Here is a 17,671-nt window from a genome sequence, read left to right as displayed (position 1 = left end):
GTATATGAGAACAGCGTTGCCGCTTGCCGCAGGGGCGAGTAACGGACCTGCTGGCAGCGAAAGTACAAGACCAAACAAACGTGCGTGGCGCTTGAATCGCGGGTACGTACAAATTGAAGAAATAAGTTCACGGTGAGCTATTATTAAAAACATGAAACAAATTCACAAAATTACATAAACTGAAAGAATAATTCTTAATGAACTTACTTTTCTCTCACATGTCACTCCAGAGGGTTAATTCCTTCCATTGCAGAATCATCACCAGAATCATTTTCTTCTGTCAGATCATCATTCTCGCTGGAATCTTCACCCTAGTGGATTATTGTCTGATCAACGTCATCCTGCAATTCATCTGCATTCCACATTTCCTTCTCTATGTCCATGACATGTTTTACGTAATTTTGCCAGTTTTCAACTGTTACTGTCTTAAATGATTCAGTGATTAAATTTTCAATGTCTTTAGTTTTGAATGGAGTGTTGTTACACCGCACATAATGCTTAACCTGTGACCACACAAGTTCTATCGGGTTCAGTTCGCAATGATATGGGGGCAAACGAAGCACCGTATGCCCCATCTGTTTTGCCATCTCATCGATCAGATACTTATCGTACTTAATTTTATGAATATTTGTAAGTTCCAGAAGATCTCTCCGTAACATGTCGTCATCATAACGAATGCCATGAGATTTCAACCATTCTCTTAAATAATTCTTCTTCCACGAGGTTGTCGGCATTGGCTCTTGCTTGCGGCTATGATAAGAGGCATTGTCAACAACAATAACACATCCTGGAGGGAGATTGCGGAGCAACTGTTCCCGAAAATACATCTCGTACGTTTCTCCATCCATTTCATCATGGGCATCTGCTGTATTCTTTTTGCACTGAAACACAAGTTGGGAGTTTTGCAGAAAACCGTGTTCGTTACCCGCATGCACTAAAGCGTATCGCGCTCCGCGAGATGTTGGATTTTTTTAACCAGTGGAAAGACCTGCCAGAAACGCTTGTTTTGCAGTTGTAATTGTCTTGTCTTTCCATTCATAATTGACTGAGGTTCCGGTGTTCACCCAGGATTCGTCAGTGTAAACAATATTTATATTTTCACGCCTAAACTTCCTATTCTCTCTTAAATATTTATGGCGAAGAGAAATTAAATCTTCTCTTTCAATACATGGATTTTTGCCCCTTTTCTCATACGAAAAGCCAAGTTCTTTGAGAAAGACATGGAACGTTGATCTTTTAAAATTCGGTAATGTGGAGTCAGAATTAACAGCAGCAAGAACAGAATTAAGTGTTGGGGGTTTGTTTTTAAAAAAGAATTCGTGAACTTTACGTCGCACAGCACTTCTGACAAAATTATATTTTACATTTCTACTTGTAATTTGCGATCTTTTCCTGGGTCGTTTCTTACCTGGTGTTTCAAGAGGACCTTCAGAAACCTCGCCCCGAATTTTATACACAGTAGCCCGAGAAACTCCAGTTGCTTTCGCCGTATCGCTGGCTAACCAACTTACACTGCGATCCGGATTTTTCTGTTTTAAATAAACAAAAATATTCATTACTATTTGCCTTTTTTACTTTTGAGAACCTCACCACGCCTTCTCTTGTTTACACTACTTTCGCTCATATTTCAGCATTAAAACCAACGGTTTTTTACAGCACAACACAACACAACCCAACGCACAGATCCGCCACAGTCATTCCTCGTCGAAACCAACGGTCAGTCACCCTCTCCTTCCGAGAAATTTTGTCTACCGCGGTACTGGCTGAGGGGGTGGGGTGGAAAGCAGTCGACAACGCTGGGCTCGCCGTTCCCCTCCATTCACGTGCCCCTGCACAAACAAAATTAAAAACACGCGCTGCTGGAAGGAAATTTTGCTGGTCTGAAAGCTTAACCAGTTCCAGAATAGCGTTTTACATTCCAAAGAAAAGCAAGTGTGTTCACCTTTGCGCTCAGTAGTGAAAACAATATTTAAAAAGAGGGAGGATGTAGGGAAAGTAAAAGCCCATTTGAAGCAACAGTCTATTCTTTTCGCTGGACAATCTATAGAAAGTTATTTCACAGGAGAGCTTCTTTATCTGTACCTTGGCCTCCCCTGTGGACAGAAATCTGTGACTTTGACGTCATCATCCACATTCCTTCTACATCTGCGTCAAAGGTCAACAGCTCCAAGTTTTGCGAACGAAGGGAAGTTTTATTGCTTCGGCCGTGGGTGGAATGTATGGTAAGCACTATGACTAAATGTTTTCTTGTATGATTTAGTAAATATGTGAATCATCAAAAGTGGTACGGGGTGTGTAGTAAGGTCAGTAGCAGTCAATTAACACTTCAAGAGATGTTTTAGAAAATATTATTATGTCCTTTCCTCCCACACACATAATTTACCTTAATTTAATACTGCTAAACTTTTGAAAAATGGACATGGTTTACAAAGCTCCGGAGAACAATTCTACACTCTGTAAAAAAAAAAATAGCATCACTGTATTCTTATTACGGATGTTGACAATTTTGAGTTTCGCATGCATGCATCTTTCCTGCACAACTTGAAATCAATTGATTGAAGTATTGGTCTGGTATCACTGCGTAGTGTGGTGTTATTCTTTTGTTGATTTAGTGTTTGGAGTGTCCGCTAGAGGGTGTTGCAATCAGTTACTGCTGCAAGGCTTTGTAATCAATTGTCAGGAATCTGTAAAACGATTGTTAGTAGTGCAACTTGTGACGTGTTTTATGTTGCAACTACATGTTCATTATTGACAGTTTGGATACGTTATCATATTTGTGAAGTGTTCTGGTGGTGTGTAGTGTATTTGAGCGTGTTTTCTCGAAAAAATGGGCAGAAAGTGTGACATTTCACCACGTAAGCAAGGAATGGTTCTTGCTTTGCATATGGATGGTCATTCTCAGAGTGAAATTGGTCGACAACTTCAAATGCATCAATCCACAGTTAGCCACTGCCTGCAAAAGTAACAAGAACATGGAAAATCATCACTGAGAAGTCACCGTGGCAGAAAGAAAAAGACATCACCTTGACTGGATCGTATAATAAAGGACATGGCACTGAAGAACAGAGGAATGAGTTCACGCCAAATTGCACATAAACTTCAAAATAAGGTGGGAGTTAATTTTACTCATGCTACTGTAGTATCCCGACTAAAGAAACAGGGTGTTTCTAAACACGTCCCACGTAAAAAACCAAGACTAACTGACGCACATGCAAAAGCTAGACGTGAGTTTGTCACACGTTATGGCGCATGGAATGATACAGATTGGGAACATGTGATATTTTCTGATGAAAAATGATTTAAATTGCTGGAGAATGACAGCTCAGTTAAACTGAGGATGCGGAAGGGAGAAGAACTTGCAAAATCTTGTATTTTAGAAACTCAAAAGTTTTGTAGCAGTGTTATGATTTGGGCATGTTTCTCTGCAAAAGGGATTGGCAGGATGCATTTTGCACATGGACCGTTAAGGCTGATCAATATCTGGAAATCCTGAATCGGAAAGTTCTACAAACTGCAGGAGATCATTTTTCTGGACAGAATTTGGACTACTTTATTTTTCAAGACGATAATGCAAACTGTCACCGTGCTCAGGTGGTGAATAACTGGTTTCATGATATGAATATTGAAAGACTTTGGTGGCCGCCCAACTCTCCAGACATGAATCCTATAGAAAACCTGTGGGCTATGATGTGCAAAAAACTTGGTAATCAGACGTACAGGTCAAAAGAGGAACTTATGGCAGCAATTGTACATGTTTGGATTGAAATTGAGGTCGAATATTGTCAAAATCTCATTCATAGCATGCCTAGAAGGTTGGAAGCACTTAGGAAGGCCAGGGATGGCCACACTAAGTACTAGTCAATGTATTTACTTACTATCATTTCAAATTGACATATCATGATGCATTTAAAACCTTTGTTCAATCGTTTTACTTGCAAAAATTGTATTTGTGCGAAAACGTTCCACAAGCTATATTTGCAATAATTTTGTTATTAGTTCTGTCAAGTGCATTATGTACGTAACTATGACTTAAATAATAAAAATATATTGTACAGATATAGTGTTTTATATAATTGTTAGGAAAACAAATCGACAAGTGGAATTAAATCAATAAAACAACTGATAATTCACGAGCGAAATGCTGACGACCAAAAATAATGAAGTGATGCTATTTTTTTTTTACAGAGTGTAGCTACGGGTCTGGATGAGGTGCTTCATGAAAGACAGCAGATTAAGTGGCATCTGTTATCTGTGCATCGTGAAAAAGTACAAAAAGAACAAACTGATAATGTTTATAGAAACCCAGTTTCTATTTACTGTAAATAGTGAACTCAAGTCTGAACTTGATAACAACGCCACGGTATTTCCAATTCAATTTCAATTTTATGATTTGTGAAATAATAATAAAAGGTACAATGTGAGATTTTATGACTGAAGGGTCATATGATAGGTGATATGAAATCGTTCTCTGACCCCAAATGTTCGAAGTGGAAATCCCTAGCTGGGAAAGATGTTTTGTCCAGTTTGCGGAAAGATATGAAGGTGACTGTATGGATCAATGCAGTTGGTGGGGATATCTATGCAAATTATCCTAGTGGGGAATGCTTTGTGAGAATTTTCGTAACTGGGGGATAGCCAGCTCCCTGTGAAAAAAATCCTGCGGGCGATCTTGTCATCTAACTCTTCCCTGCTTTAATATTTTTGCTACTACGGACTGAACCACGCGAAATGTTCTTTTCACAAGCAACGGTGCTAGAAGAGCATCCATCGGTGGCAATCTTGCAAGCTTCAGCGCCAGATGTCCTAAGCATCTGGCAATTAGCGATGAGATGGTGTTTACGGCAACTAGAACACGAGTGCACTTAGCGTCAAGAACACGTCCGCATGTATCAACACCGCGTATCTGCATTCCGCCACTATCCCAACGCGCCATGTACGGTCAATTACCTCTTTTACTCAGACCTTCCCCAGCAACTCCCGAATGTTGGAGTTCCTCAATGTTAACGATATATTTTGTCGCAGAGTTGCCAACTACGAATGGATTTCCCAATATCTAGTGTAATTTCTGTCTCGAAAGTAAGGCGTTGATTTCTTCCCAACTACAAGAAGAAATGTGATGCTTATTTATAGAAAGCAGCTACATGAGTTACATATTGCAAGAGATGTCGAGATAATTTAGGACAAATTATGGTCGGTACATAAAGGTGAATCAGACAGGTGTTTTTGAAACTTTCGCCGTATACTTTTGTGGCGCAGGGTGTAAACACTTTGTAAATTAAGATCAAGCGAGAATTCTTGAGCGTTTCTTAACTGTGCTCAGTTAAGCGATATTAACACAAATTAATGTAGGCTATATGGGGAAACGTAACAGACGTAAAAAATACAATAAACGTAATTATTTGTGTAACAACACTATATTGCCGACAACTCTACTCCACTATTGATTCTATTTTGTCTCATGCTTAGTTCTAAATTGTAACAATAATACTTGTACATTTAACAACGATCTTCCCCTGCATTAAAGTTAGCGATTTCTCATCAAAACATTTAATACTATTTGATACTAAGAAACTCTGCGGCGAAATTAAAATGCAACATAACCCACCGCGACATTTCTCGTCAACCAATGACTGTCCGCACACCGTAATCGACTCACCTGTATGTAAGCACCTTGTGGGAGGATGAAATTACCTTTTTTGTGTTCTGGATTATTGGAGTGATGTGGTACATTATATAACTGTTCTGGGGGTCATTTCCCCCCAATTAAGGTGATCAAATCAAAAATGATTAAAATTATCATAGTATTGTGGGATGACAAAATCGGTCGCACCTTTATAAATTTCATGTGGGTATATTTTCCGAGCATCCAGTTGGCCACACAATCCTTTACCTGCACACCGCGCCATACCGTCTCAAGGTCACCGACCGTCCCGGAACTCGCACTAAAGGTAAACACCATTAGATACCTGCTCGTTACATGTTTTCCAAGAGTGCTCTGAGTACGGCTAGATTCAATTATGTCTTCATTACATGATGGCAAGTGGAAAACACTTTCCGACCAGGGGGACACTTGAAAGTCGGGGAAAGGCTGTCAGCACAATGAAAAGAAAGGAGAAAGAATGGAGGAAATAAAGAATAATGACGATACCGCCGAAAGCGATAACGGCGCAGACAAAAATCACCGGCTGGATGAACCGAACTGTTTAAATATCCTCCCATTAATCTCCTCGCCCCCTTCTCCTTATCAGTGTTGCCATATCGACAGAAAATTCTTTACACAGACATCCAACCTGAACGGACAGAAACCCCAATTTGGAGATAACACTGCGAATCAACTAATTTGACGTCAACTGACAGTGTAATGAGAAACCAGCATGAGGGACTGAAATCTTCAAACCTGCATGCATGTCAACGTCCTTCGCAAGGAGACCAGTGTCTTGGGTCCGCTCTTTACAGGGTGTGCCAAAAGTAACGAACGGTATTGACATTGTTGTGAAAGCGGTAATCAATGCACAAAGTGTGTGAAATAGGCGACAAGATTGCAGCCACAACATGGCTTTTAACTGCAGCATTCGAACGATTCTGTCTGAAAAACTGACCCCTGAGCACAGTATTGGGACTGACTGACCTCCATGGGAAAACATGAATTATTATCACACAACGTATGTGAGGAGGATAAACATTTATCTTTTAAACTACGACAACTTTATACGTCAATTTCGCTTGCGATTAATACATTCTTGCATTATAAATAGTACTCGATTGTGATTTTTGACCCATGGTGTACATAAGATCCAATATGTATTACTAAACTCCAAGCAGAACCTACAGAGTATTACTTCTGCATATCTTAGTGATTTCATTCAATGGCAGCACTCATTCTTCCTATATAGACCCCTTTGTCCAAATTGTTTCAGAGTCTTCAATGCTCGGAATGGTTTTCCAGATTACTTCACCAAGAGACACCTATGAGGCCTGATGCATCCAGAGCTATCAAGGGTTGAGGAGCAATGACAGCACTGGATGTACATTTACTTGTTAGAGGTGCATCCACAGTTACTAACAGTTGCAGAAAAGTCAATGAAGAATGGCATGTTCTACAGCACAATGTCTGTACACTTGTCCCTCCCAAGCATAGGTGCATCCAGAGCTCCTCAACTGTTGGAGTAATTGAAGCTGTCTCTAAACAAACTTCTCTGTACTTCTCTTACTAAAATATGGTTGCATCCAGACATCATCAACTGACGAACCAATGACAGCTCAGTCTCAACATAGTTCTCTGTACTGTCTCTGCGACAGTATGGGTGTATGTAATGTTTTCGAACTCTCAGAACAATGAAAGTTTTCTCTCGAAAAACTTCTCTGCACTGTCCCAAAGTATGAACCCATCCAGACCTTCCCAAAATATGGGTGCATCCAGATCTCATCAACTGTTGGAACTGAAAACTGCCTGAACAAACTGCTTTAAGCAAGCGTTCAACTAACTACCCAATAGATTTATTCAAATCAAACGAGATGTTCGTCTGAAAACATGGCACGAAACTTGCTTCCAACAGTTGTGACACTCTGGATGCACCTCTCATTGAGGTACTTACGGTTGATATCAAAGGATTTACTAACCTGAGATCTTTGGCTTCCGACGCTCAGCGTAAGGAGGGCGTTGCCAGCAGAGTGGTTCTCCTCTATGCGCACAACAGTACTGGGATCCAACCTCACTCCGGGACACCTCTCGGCGGAACTCACAAAGTCCTCAGTCCTCATGTCCTCAACGCGACGGAACTCTCCACTGGCTAGCTGAATGAGCGATCCTTTGGCAAAGCTAGGCGCACTGTTCAGGGCTCTCCTCTTCGGACTGGCCGCCTGTCGGGGTTGTTGTTGCTGTTGTTCGGGAGGCCTGGTGAGTATCCTGTGCTTGAGCGAGCCTTCTTTGCCCGTCGGAACCTTGAAGCACCTGTTGGCCGGGGAGTCCTGAGGTGCGAGGGCAAAGTCCACCGACGAGACTCGACGCTCCCTCAGCACGGATTGACCCGGTTTCACGGTCGGAGCACTCGCTTGCGCTACACTCGGAGGGGTCGTCTTCCTCTTCGGCGGCGACGCGGGCGGGGGGGCCGGCGCAGGGGCGGGTCTCGGGGCGCTGTACGCCGGAGTGCTCGCGGACAACGGGAGGGTGCCGGGAATGAACGTCGATCGGGATATCTGGTTCTGCAGAACGACGGGCGTCGTGTACGCCTCGCTCAGGACGGGCGGGTAGGCGGGCCGGGCAAGGAGAGGGGCGTAGGAGGCCGGTAGTGCGTTCGGGTACAGAGACCCGTAAGGGCTGATGGTGTGGGGCGGGTAGTAGGGAGAAATGGACGGATTGGCAGTCTGGAACTGCGCGTAGAGCCGGGAGTTAAATCCGGCGGTCGAGGTGACGGGAAGGTACGTCGGATGAGAGTCATCCCCGTTGATCTCGCTGGCGTCGTCGTGGCTGACCCTCTTTTGGACCAGGTTGACGGCCTCCTCGGGGATGGCGGTGAGCGTCGCGGTGGCCCTGTAGCTCCGCGCTGACGTCACCGACGTCGGAGGTTCCTTCCTAGGGATCCGGCAGCCGTTCACCCTGGTGATGTCGCCGTTGCTGAGGTCCTTGTAGCGGGGCGCCACGGCCGGTTTGGGCAGCGGCCGGAGGAACTCCGCCACCGACTGCTGCTGCTGGTGGTGGTGCACGGCGGAGGACTTGGTCACGAACGGATCGTACGGCATGTGTGAGGCTGTTCCGTCGACGACGGGCGTGGCTGAAATCATGGGTGAGCTCTGACTCCACTCGCCGATACCTGAAAGTATACAAGACAGGAGTCGTGAATGTGTGTACAGCAAACTAATCCAACAAAGGTTCTTAACTGTTAAACATCGGTTAGGTATTGTACAGGGTTGTGTACGTTGCTTGATAATTTGCTATTAAAATCCACTTATCGCCGTAGAGTTAGGCAACACACATGACGTCTTGAAAGAAAGCGTTTATTTCAGGTCCTAGGGGGTCCCATTTTTACTGAGAGTAAGTGTACATACTGAATCATTAGACACTGTACGTATATCTATTACGAAGTATAAGGGAATGCTAGAGCATGCAATTGAGTCCTTACGCTATCAACTATTGGAACAGGAGCGTATATTCGAGGCTACCTATGCTATCTGCGAAGCCTCAAGCCTAGAAAGTAAAAAACTGAAGAAAAATCTATTAGAAACTGTGTGAATTAACCTGATTAAAAAAAAGAAGATAATGGCGATTCTGAAGTTGGCAACCTGAATTTTCAGAAGTCGGCAACATGACTTCCTTGAAGATGTCAAGAATGAGCCTAATCTTCTCCTTTACTCCATAGCCTACTATACCGCGTTTGTTACAACCTGTCCCGGTTCCCGCGCTAGCTGATCGCTGGCTTTTCTCGTTGCTGGGGAAAGTCAAAGCCTGGCAGCCAATTAAAATACGCAACGTGGCAACAGCGTCTACGTAAGCGCCTCTCTTCTGGCTTCCATTCGCTCCTCGCTGCCCAGCAGACGATTTTTTCCTCGTTTCTCATTGGCACCGAAACTGTAGAGCGATCCCTAGCGCGGGAAACGGGACAGGTTCTAACAAACGCGGTATAGGATCAGGTGTCATACTGAGCTAGTCCAGGTCTTAAGACTCAGCATACGCCACTGTATTGGCATGTAATGTATTGGTAGGTTTTCGAAGCCATATGGTTTCAATAGCTTTCAAATTTCATCATACTGGCGGCTATTGGGTGCCAAAACTGTGGGGAGGGGCAAGGTGACAACTGGTCCGCACGTCCGCCTAATCGCCGCCGCCACTGCTAGATATAGCAAAAGTGAACACACACATAGCAAATAAGTTTTCCGTACTGGACAAGAAATGCGTCTAATTATTAAAGTCCAGTTTCGAACCCTGTGTTTGAACTCGAAACACTACTTTCCACTAAATCGTAGCGCTGCAGTGCAATTTTCACAAACAGGGCACCATGTCGACTGATACCCCTGTATTTTCTACCCAGAGAATCTCAAAGAAGCCTTACTGGCGCCAAAAGTTCTGGTCCGCCATTTTCTCTACATGTAGGATCACGAACATGGTGGTGCATCAACAGCAACATTCTGTATCGATGACGTCACATTTCAGCATTTCAAGGCCTAACTTCACCTTAAAATAGTATGTGTTGTTCGAGTGAGGTCAGAAACGCCTAAAAGACAAAACGTCTCATTTGCATAATGACATAACTGCTAGAGCCAATTGGTGGCTTCCGTTTGATATCGCAACCTGGAAAACTGGTTGGTGCTAAAGGTCACTGGGCCACAGATTCGTTGCCAACATGGTCAACTTCGAATCGAGAACAACTGCGTACCCAAGAAGGACACCCTTGTACACTTTTAGTTTCAAACTGATGGTTTTTTAAACCCTATACTAACAACGATTTTCCGGGAAGCAGGTTTCGTAAGATTTCCTTTGCACAATTTTCCCCGTAAAGTCTATGGCCGGACGGTGCGCCTGCAATCCCATTCGCTTTATTGACCTCTATTAATAACGTCTTGGCCAGCACGCTACGTGTCTCATGCTGAATGGAACTTGGAAAAATCGTTCAGCAACAAATGTTTACGTACAAGGGCAAAAAAGAAAGATAACAATTTCTAGCTTAATGTTTTATATCGAAAACATTGCATGTAAGTTGTGACTGTCATTCTTCACAACTATATTGTAAGGATAAAAAATTTTTGATAAGAAGAAAGACATTTCATTATCACTGTTACTGTTTAAAAATGTTTCATTATTTATTTATTTCCTTCAACAGAGAAATTATCTCCTTTACAGAAGGTTGCCAATAAAAAAAAAAAGTGAGACATAATACAGGTAGAACACACACATATATAATAATGTAATATAAATTACTAAACTATACTATAGAATAATATAACACCAAATTAACAATTTAGCAGCGCTTCACCCAAAATACAAAACAAGACCAAAAAAACAAACCAGATGTCATTTTTATTCATAAGCAGTGATATATTGCTAAGTATAACACTAAATCTGATAATTTATGTTGTAAACACTTGTCTTAATATTCTTTTGTACTCATTGATTGAGATACTAAAATCAAGATTAGATTGCAATATAGATATTTTGTTGTACGCAAAGGACATTCTAAATAATGGTGAATTCTTGAATCTTTCTGTTTTAGGAATATCATAAGACATCAACTGCCGCAGCCTTAAGCCACATTTCGTTGCTTTGAAACATATCTTTTGGAGAAAAATAGGGTTATCTATGATGCCAGTCATTGTTTTGTACAGAAATATTTGTTACGTTATTTCCCTTCTATTAATAAGACTTTCTTAATTAAACTCATTAAGTAGGTCATTGTATGATAAGTTATTATACTATAATGGTACATTATACTTTTTGTAATACAAATATCTTAAAAATCGTTTTTGAATTCTTTCAATTACCAACTCCTGGGATTTATAATATGTAAACCAAACATTAGAACCATATTCAAGCATACTTCTAACTAATGCATTATACAAGAGAGAAATACTGTCTACATTAGTTAGATTCCTCGTATTTCTTATAAGAAAACCTAATGATCTAAATGCATTGTTTACCATGTATGATACATGTTTGTTAAACATCATATTACGATCCATAATAATGCCTAGGTCCTTAATAAAGTTTATTCCTTCAAGCTCTTCTCCACAAATAAAATAGGAGATTTTAGAGGTATTTATTTTACTTGATAACTCCATAAAAGAACACTTCTTAATATTAAAATTAAGGTCATTGTTTATACTCCACTCATACACCATATCTAAATCTGTTTGAAGTTTCCTAATGTCTCCATCATTATTAATTTGTTTGTAAATCTTTTTGTCATCAGCATACATTAGACATTTAGAATATTCAATTTGTAATGGTAGATCATTTATAAACAATATAAAAAGTAGTGGTCCAAGATTCGATCCTTGTGGTTCACCTGACTTCACAATATATTCAAACGACTTCGATTGTCTATGATTATTATGGGATATAGTATAATACATGAAACTCCTAAGTTGATTTTTGTCTTTTATTTATTAAAATAATTTATAGATTTGTGTTTGTTCGCTAATTTAAAACCTAACAGCAACAAAATGCTGAAATAACATAATTTTTTACTTTCGTGTAATTTTGTGCAAAGATACCTCAAGGCGATGGCTATGTAATTCAAAATAACGATTTTGAAACTATATTTTCTTCTAATTGACTACATTTTTGTCGCCAGTATTTTAGAACTTTTCAGTTACTAGACATACAGTACATATTTTTTTGCATCAGATCTACATCTTAGGGAAAGTGCAGATCGTATACAAGTTTTGTGGGTGACCGATGTCTTCCAATCAAGGACTTCCCATAGGCCGATCTAATCTCCATACACATTCACCTTTGTTTAAAAATTAGGGTTGGTCGCAAAATCCTGGTAATTGATATCTGGATTTCAAATTATCCGGAAGCAACGGATAAAACAGATATTTGAAAATCCGGATAGTAGGCTACATACTTGATGAAGGATTTGTACAAAATGACGATTAAACGAATATTTGGATAGGCCGTAAAACAGACAAACGATGAAACTGTCCGGATAATGCACACATCGGATATCAGGATATCCAATATCCGAATCCCTATTAAAAATACGTTAAAACAAATTATATTTCATGAAAACAATTGTAATCTTCAAAGTTCTAGGTAACTTAGACAAATTGTGAATACTTTCTTCAATATTGTGCTGGTTATTTAACGTCAGTCTTGTATATTTAGGTTCATTTGCTTCCCTATCTACGTTCCACTTGCAACCGACACTCCCATTTTGTGGTAGACTCGTCCATTTGGCGCATGCGCTCTCACGTCGATTGTCACAGCTAACACCGACAGTGACATAAACGAAATTGATGAAGGGCAAACACAAAAGAACCCGTACGGGAGATTACTTACCACTAAACCGTCGGGGAGACCGATTATCATGTTTGTGAAAGAGATATCGTCAAGACAATATTTTTTAGTTACCGTGATATATCCTGTACAGCTTAGATAGTGTTAACGACACCTTGTTGTGGCACGTACCATATCTTGGGAAACGCTGCTCGCTACAAAGGCGAAAGGTCGTAAAAAAAAAACGGGAGTCAACTGGCCATAAAATGCACACTGCATGGCGCAAGCGAAAAAGGTTTTACGACAACGAAAAAACAGGAACTAGCAAAGTCTCTGCTTGATTTGAAATCAGAGGTGGATCTCGATGGGAAAAGACCAGGCTTTACAGGTGAGAAGTTAAAACTTCCTTGCGTTTCCACTGCTGCACATGCAGTAAACAATTGACGCATTCACCCACTCTGCTGGTGTAACCTGATATTAAATATGGCATCCTATCACGGCTTGCACTTTTACGTTTTCCTTTCAAACTCCCTTCTATACATCAACAGCGAATATATACGTGAGTATGGATTAAATGACAATAAAATATATCGATAATAAAGACGTTGTATTAATTAATACATAGAAAAAGAACTGATTTATATGAAAACAAATGCTCCCCAAGATATTTAAAATGAATTCTTAAAAACGACAAATAGCAAACAGGCACCACGACATAATATATATCAAGTGTTCGGAACACCAATGGCTCATATTGCATCAAAACTAGTGGCAAAAGTTGAAAATCAAATCGTCAAAAAGAAAACAAAATGGAAATGTAGGAAAGACAAACACTATTGTCACTTTGATAGTGATTAAAATTATAAACAATAAAATTAATAACATTTGCGGTTTACTAAGAGCAGTTAGTCAACCCCTATGTCAACAAAACTGTCACCCCCCCCCCCCTTTGTTGGTGTTCAGGGAAATGTGCAATAACTTACAATGTCATTTCGTTGTGCAAAAAAAAATATTTTTTGGTAAATATAAAACATTTTAACGCTACTTAACTGCATGCAATCAATGTTTAGCAAGTTCAATTCGTATTGTAAAAATAAATAGAACGCGAGTGGGAATTTGCAACAAATATTAGGCTACTCCTTTTTGGACAATATTTTACATTCCCATACATATTTTTGTACATTTATCGAATGATAAATATACGAAAAGTACAAGCTCTCGTTATGAGTGTGACCGAGGACAAAAAAACAAACGTGTCCGGTCACTTTGTCGCCAAAAGGTTTCATTCTAGTCGCGAGAAATGGCAACTTTAGATATCTACGCAGGAGTAAAACCAAAAATTTGAGTCGCACCGGTCAACACTTACACGCAACGAACTTCTTCCCAAAAACCATTTTCTAGGCACTTCGCACCCTCGTACACTTGTAATTGCAACCGAATTGCCTAACATCTTAATTGATTGTTGCCCAACTAAGCTGACGGGCGTGGTGGCCCAACCGTCGCACCCACATTAAAAGAAAATCATAAATTAATAAGCCTACAAAAGAAAAGCGAAAAAAGAACCACACCCATTGTCCATTAAACATCATGCCTGCAACTTTCTGTCAGATTATGGTGCACTTTTGTACGTAATACTACAAACACTAATCAACACCTACAACTTACTCGCCTTCCTTCACCGCCCTCACTATGTGTACAACACTTAAGTACACGGGAGCTCTGAATGAGTATTGATATACTTGCCCGAAACACAGTAAACAGGTTGGTGTAAAAATGAACACTGCAATGCCACTTTTTCTGTGCACAGCATGCAAGGTGTACCAGAAGTGACAGCGCTAACTGAAACGGTGAAAAGTATACGATAGTAGAAGCAAAAAAGTCTCGGTAAACATAGGGTCGCAGCGAATGAATGGTCACAATCTGCCACTAACTTGTTTGTACCCATCGTACGCTTGTCTCCTTGCGCACTCCGAGGTTTCTTTGTTTAAAATTGAACACTGTCGAACATGTAACATAGTACAATAGTCATTGGTAATAAAAGCAATGCGAGATGAACCTTTTAATTCTGTAATTTGTTACCAAATATAACTATGGCACCTCACACGTGAAAAGCATACAATTTGTACAATACAATTTCATTAGTGTGTTGCCAGATACTGCTATAGGTTTCGTCTTTGAAAAATAACCGCTTATTTAGGCACTTTACAAAAGCTGCATACAATGATTGTATCTTTATATTTAATTAAAAGAACAAAATGACAGAATCTTGTATTAAATGAAAGACTATTGCAGAATTTCAGTAACGCAATGCCAGTAACTGAAATTACAAAAGTAATCGTAACGTTAGTTCGTTGCTTTGCGTTAATTTGCTGAATTCAGAACTGAAGGATTATTTGATAAGCTGAAAAATTTGTGTTCTTTTAAACCTGTGTCTAATAAGTTCCACTGGAGAACATGCACTACTTTGTTAATTACTTATCCAACGCTGAGCTATTGATAGAAATATCGGAATATAATCTATATATATAATCAATATTACCGATAAACCGACATATACACAACGGGATAAGATTATTGAAAGGAATATAATTATGTAATTCTGATTGTACAGTTAACGGCAAATATAATAGAGCGAAACTGTCCATCATTATTCTCATTACTTATACATTCCACGTCCTGTGTTGTTTTAAGGAATGGAATTCTGTTGATCTTTTATTTCAATTCATTATCATCACATTGTGGACAACAGATTGAATGAAAATGATGGTGGACAATTCGCCTACCATTTCTTTTGCCGTTGAGTGTACGTGCTTCAATATTTTTCTGGGTATTAAGCCTCGACGTTTTAGACGCAGCTCTGACAATATATCGCATTCACGATGCAGCCCCGCCCCTGCTGTTCGATTCCGTGTATTTGACCGAGCGACTCGACTGACTGTCTGCAGCGGCATGCAACACGTGCATTAAATGAAAATGTAGTCCTCAATGGCGTAGTCGGGGGGGAAACAAACAAAGGCTGGAGCAACGCCCCTTCACTGCGGACAGATCGATCGGGTCAGACACGTGCTGGGTCGGGGGATTCTGCCACAATGTCAGGCGTGCATTAATATTTAACCTTTACAAAAAAGGTTTCATGCATCGCAATTTACTTCTCTGATCATTAGTTCTTATGCACACGAGCACAGTAAATGTCCTCACGGACGAAATAGGTCGCGGCCTGTCTTGCAAACTTCCAAGAGTTTTTGTTTCCTCTCCCTGACGATGGCGGCGCTACTGAATGGACTGTCAAGTTGACCAAGATGAGTGTACGAAGGTGGGTGTTGCGATGTGAGAATGGTGTGTGGCGTCTCAAAGAAGACTAAACCATGCCTGTACGGAAAGTAAAGTAATAGAACATTGGGGGCGGGGGTGTAATTCGGTGCCCTTGTTTTACATTTTAAAGCACCAGGTAAAGCGCCTGAATGTATGAGGGTGAAGGAGAGAGAGATGGTTACACTCGCTCGTCGATTTTCGTCTGCGCAGGTAGAGCGGCACAGAGCACTCCTTCTGCGCATTCATAATTTCATCGATGGCGCCATTATGTCAACATTTCAATCAGTGATGAATTCATCACAATCCACCAAGTCAAACACGCCCAGACGCTGATGAACGCGATAGACTGAGGGAATCATGGGAAGAATATGGTGGCGCGAGTGCAGACAACTCGCAATAATTATAGTATTAGAATTTTCCTACGGTATACCTGATATGTTGCATCTTAAGGCTAAATTACACGGGACTGGTTTTCCTGTAGGAACGCCCTAGTTGGCGATGGACTGGCTATCTGGCTGGAAATGATGGCTGCTGGACTCGTTTTGATGACTACACAGTGTTCTAATTGCAACTGGTTGCTCTGCTAGATCCTGTGAGCAGCCAACCAGAGCGAGCTTGGTCTTGCGAAGATAATCTGTGAGTTGGCAAGGAAAAGTTCTTTGTCTGTGGTTTCGACATTAGTTGTTTAGTTCGCTTCTTGATGAAAGAAAAAAATAACAGAGATGATGTTTATCAATATTTAGGAATGTATCCAAAGTCATGATTTGTACACGACAAATGTGATTAGCCGATAATTAAAATCTTTATTATTACCATTGTATTACATGTTTGACATATTTAGTTGAACAAAATATTTTTTACAAATGAATCCTGCGAATCTGCCAGAGTTCATTGAAACGATTGTTGAGCACAACTTGATTACTATATTCTCTTTCGAGACAATTTCTAGCCCATACTTTTCTTTGAATTTTTATTAACAGCAGTAGCTATTCTGTGCTCATGACATTCATCAAATCGCGCGTCCATTTTTTAACTCTGCGCAATGGCTTGTGGGAACAAAAGAATATCGACAAGTACGGCAAAACCAGTATCGTGTGAGACGAAAACTAGCAGATGGCCAGTACCACACTACTAGTCCAAGCCCAAATGGAAAATCCAGCAGATCTAGCCTCGAGTGATTCAGACATTACGTAAGTCACTAAACGTTGCCAGGTTTAAACAAGCAGGCGAGGTAAAATCGTGTTATTGCTCTTTAGACACCCGTCCCCGACGATTAAGTCCATGTATTGCAATGGCGTACAGAAAGGGGGGCTGAAGGGGCTAGCTACAGTCGCCTCTGAAATTTTTAGAAAATCAACATTTTCAAATAAAATCAGCGAAGAACTTGGGGGGAAACAAGAGTGGTACAAGCAAATTCGCCTTAAAAAC

The 17,671-nt window shown here is 40.6% G+C and overlaps 1 protein-coding gene across 1 annotated transcript in view; it reads right to left on the bottom strand.

The window, feature by feature from the left end:
- Positions 1-17,671, bottom strand: part of Atx-1 (Ataxin 1) — an 81,817-nt gene that overhangs the window by 23,682 nt on the left and 40,464 nt on the right. Inside the window, exon 2 of the mRNA XM_083143585.1 lies at positions 7,621-8,810. Coding sequence (XP_082999711.1) covers positions 7,621-8,781 — 1,161 coding nt within the window. The 5' untranslated portion in view covers positions 8,782-8,810. The remainder of the gene's footprint in view (positions 1-7,620; positions 8,811-17,671) is intronic.

This window comes from Lepisma saccharinum, chromosome 22, assembly GCF_977018435.1.
Source record: "Lepisma saccharinum chromosome 22, izLepSacc3.1, whole genome shotgun sequence".
NCBI classification, from domain to species: Eukaryota; Metazoa; Arthropoda; class Insecta; order Zygentoma; family Lepismatidae; genus Lepisma; species Lepisma saccharinum.
The sequence above is the reverse complement of the archived record's forward strand: the minus strand, read 5'-3'. Positions and strand labels throughout refer to the sequence as shown.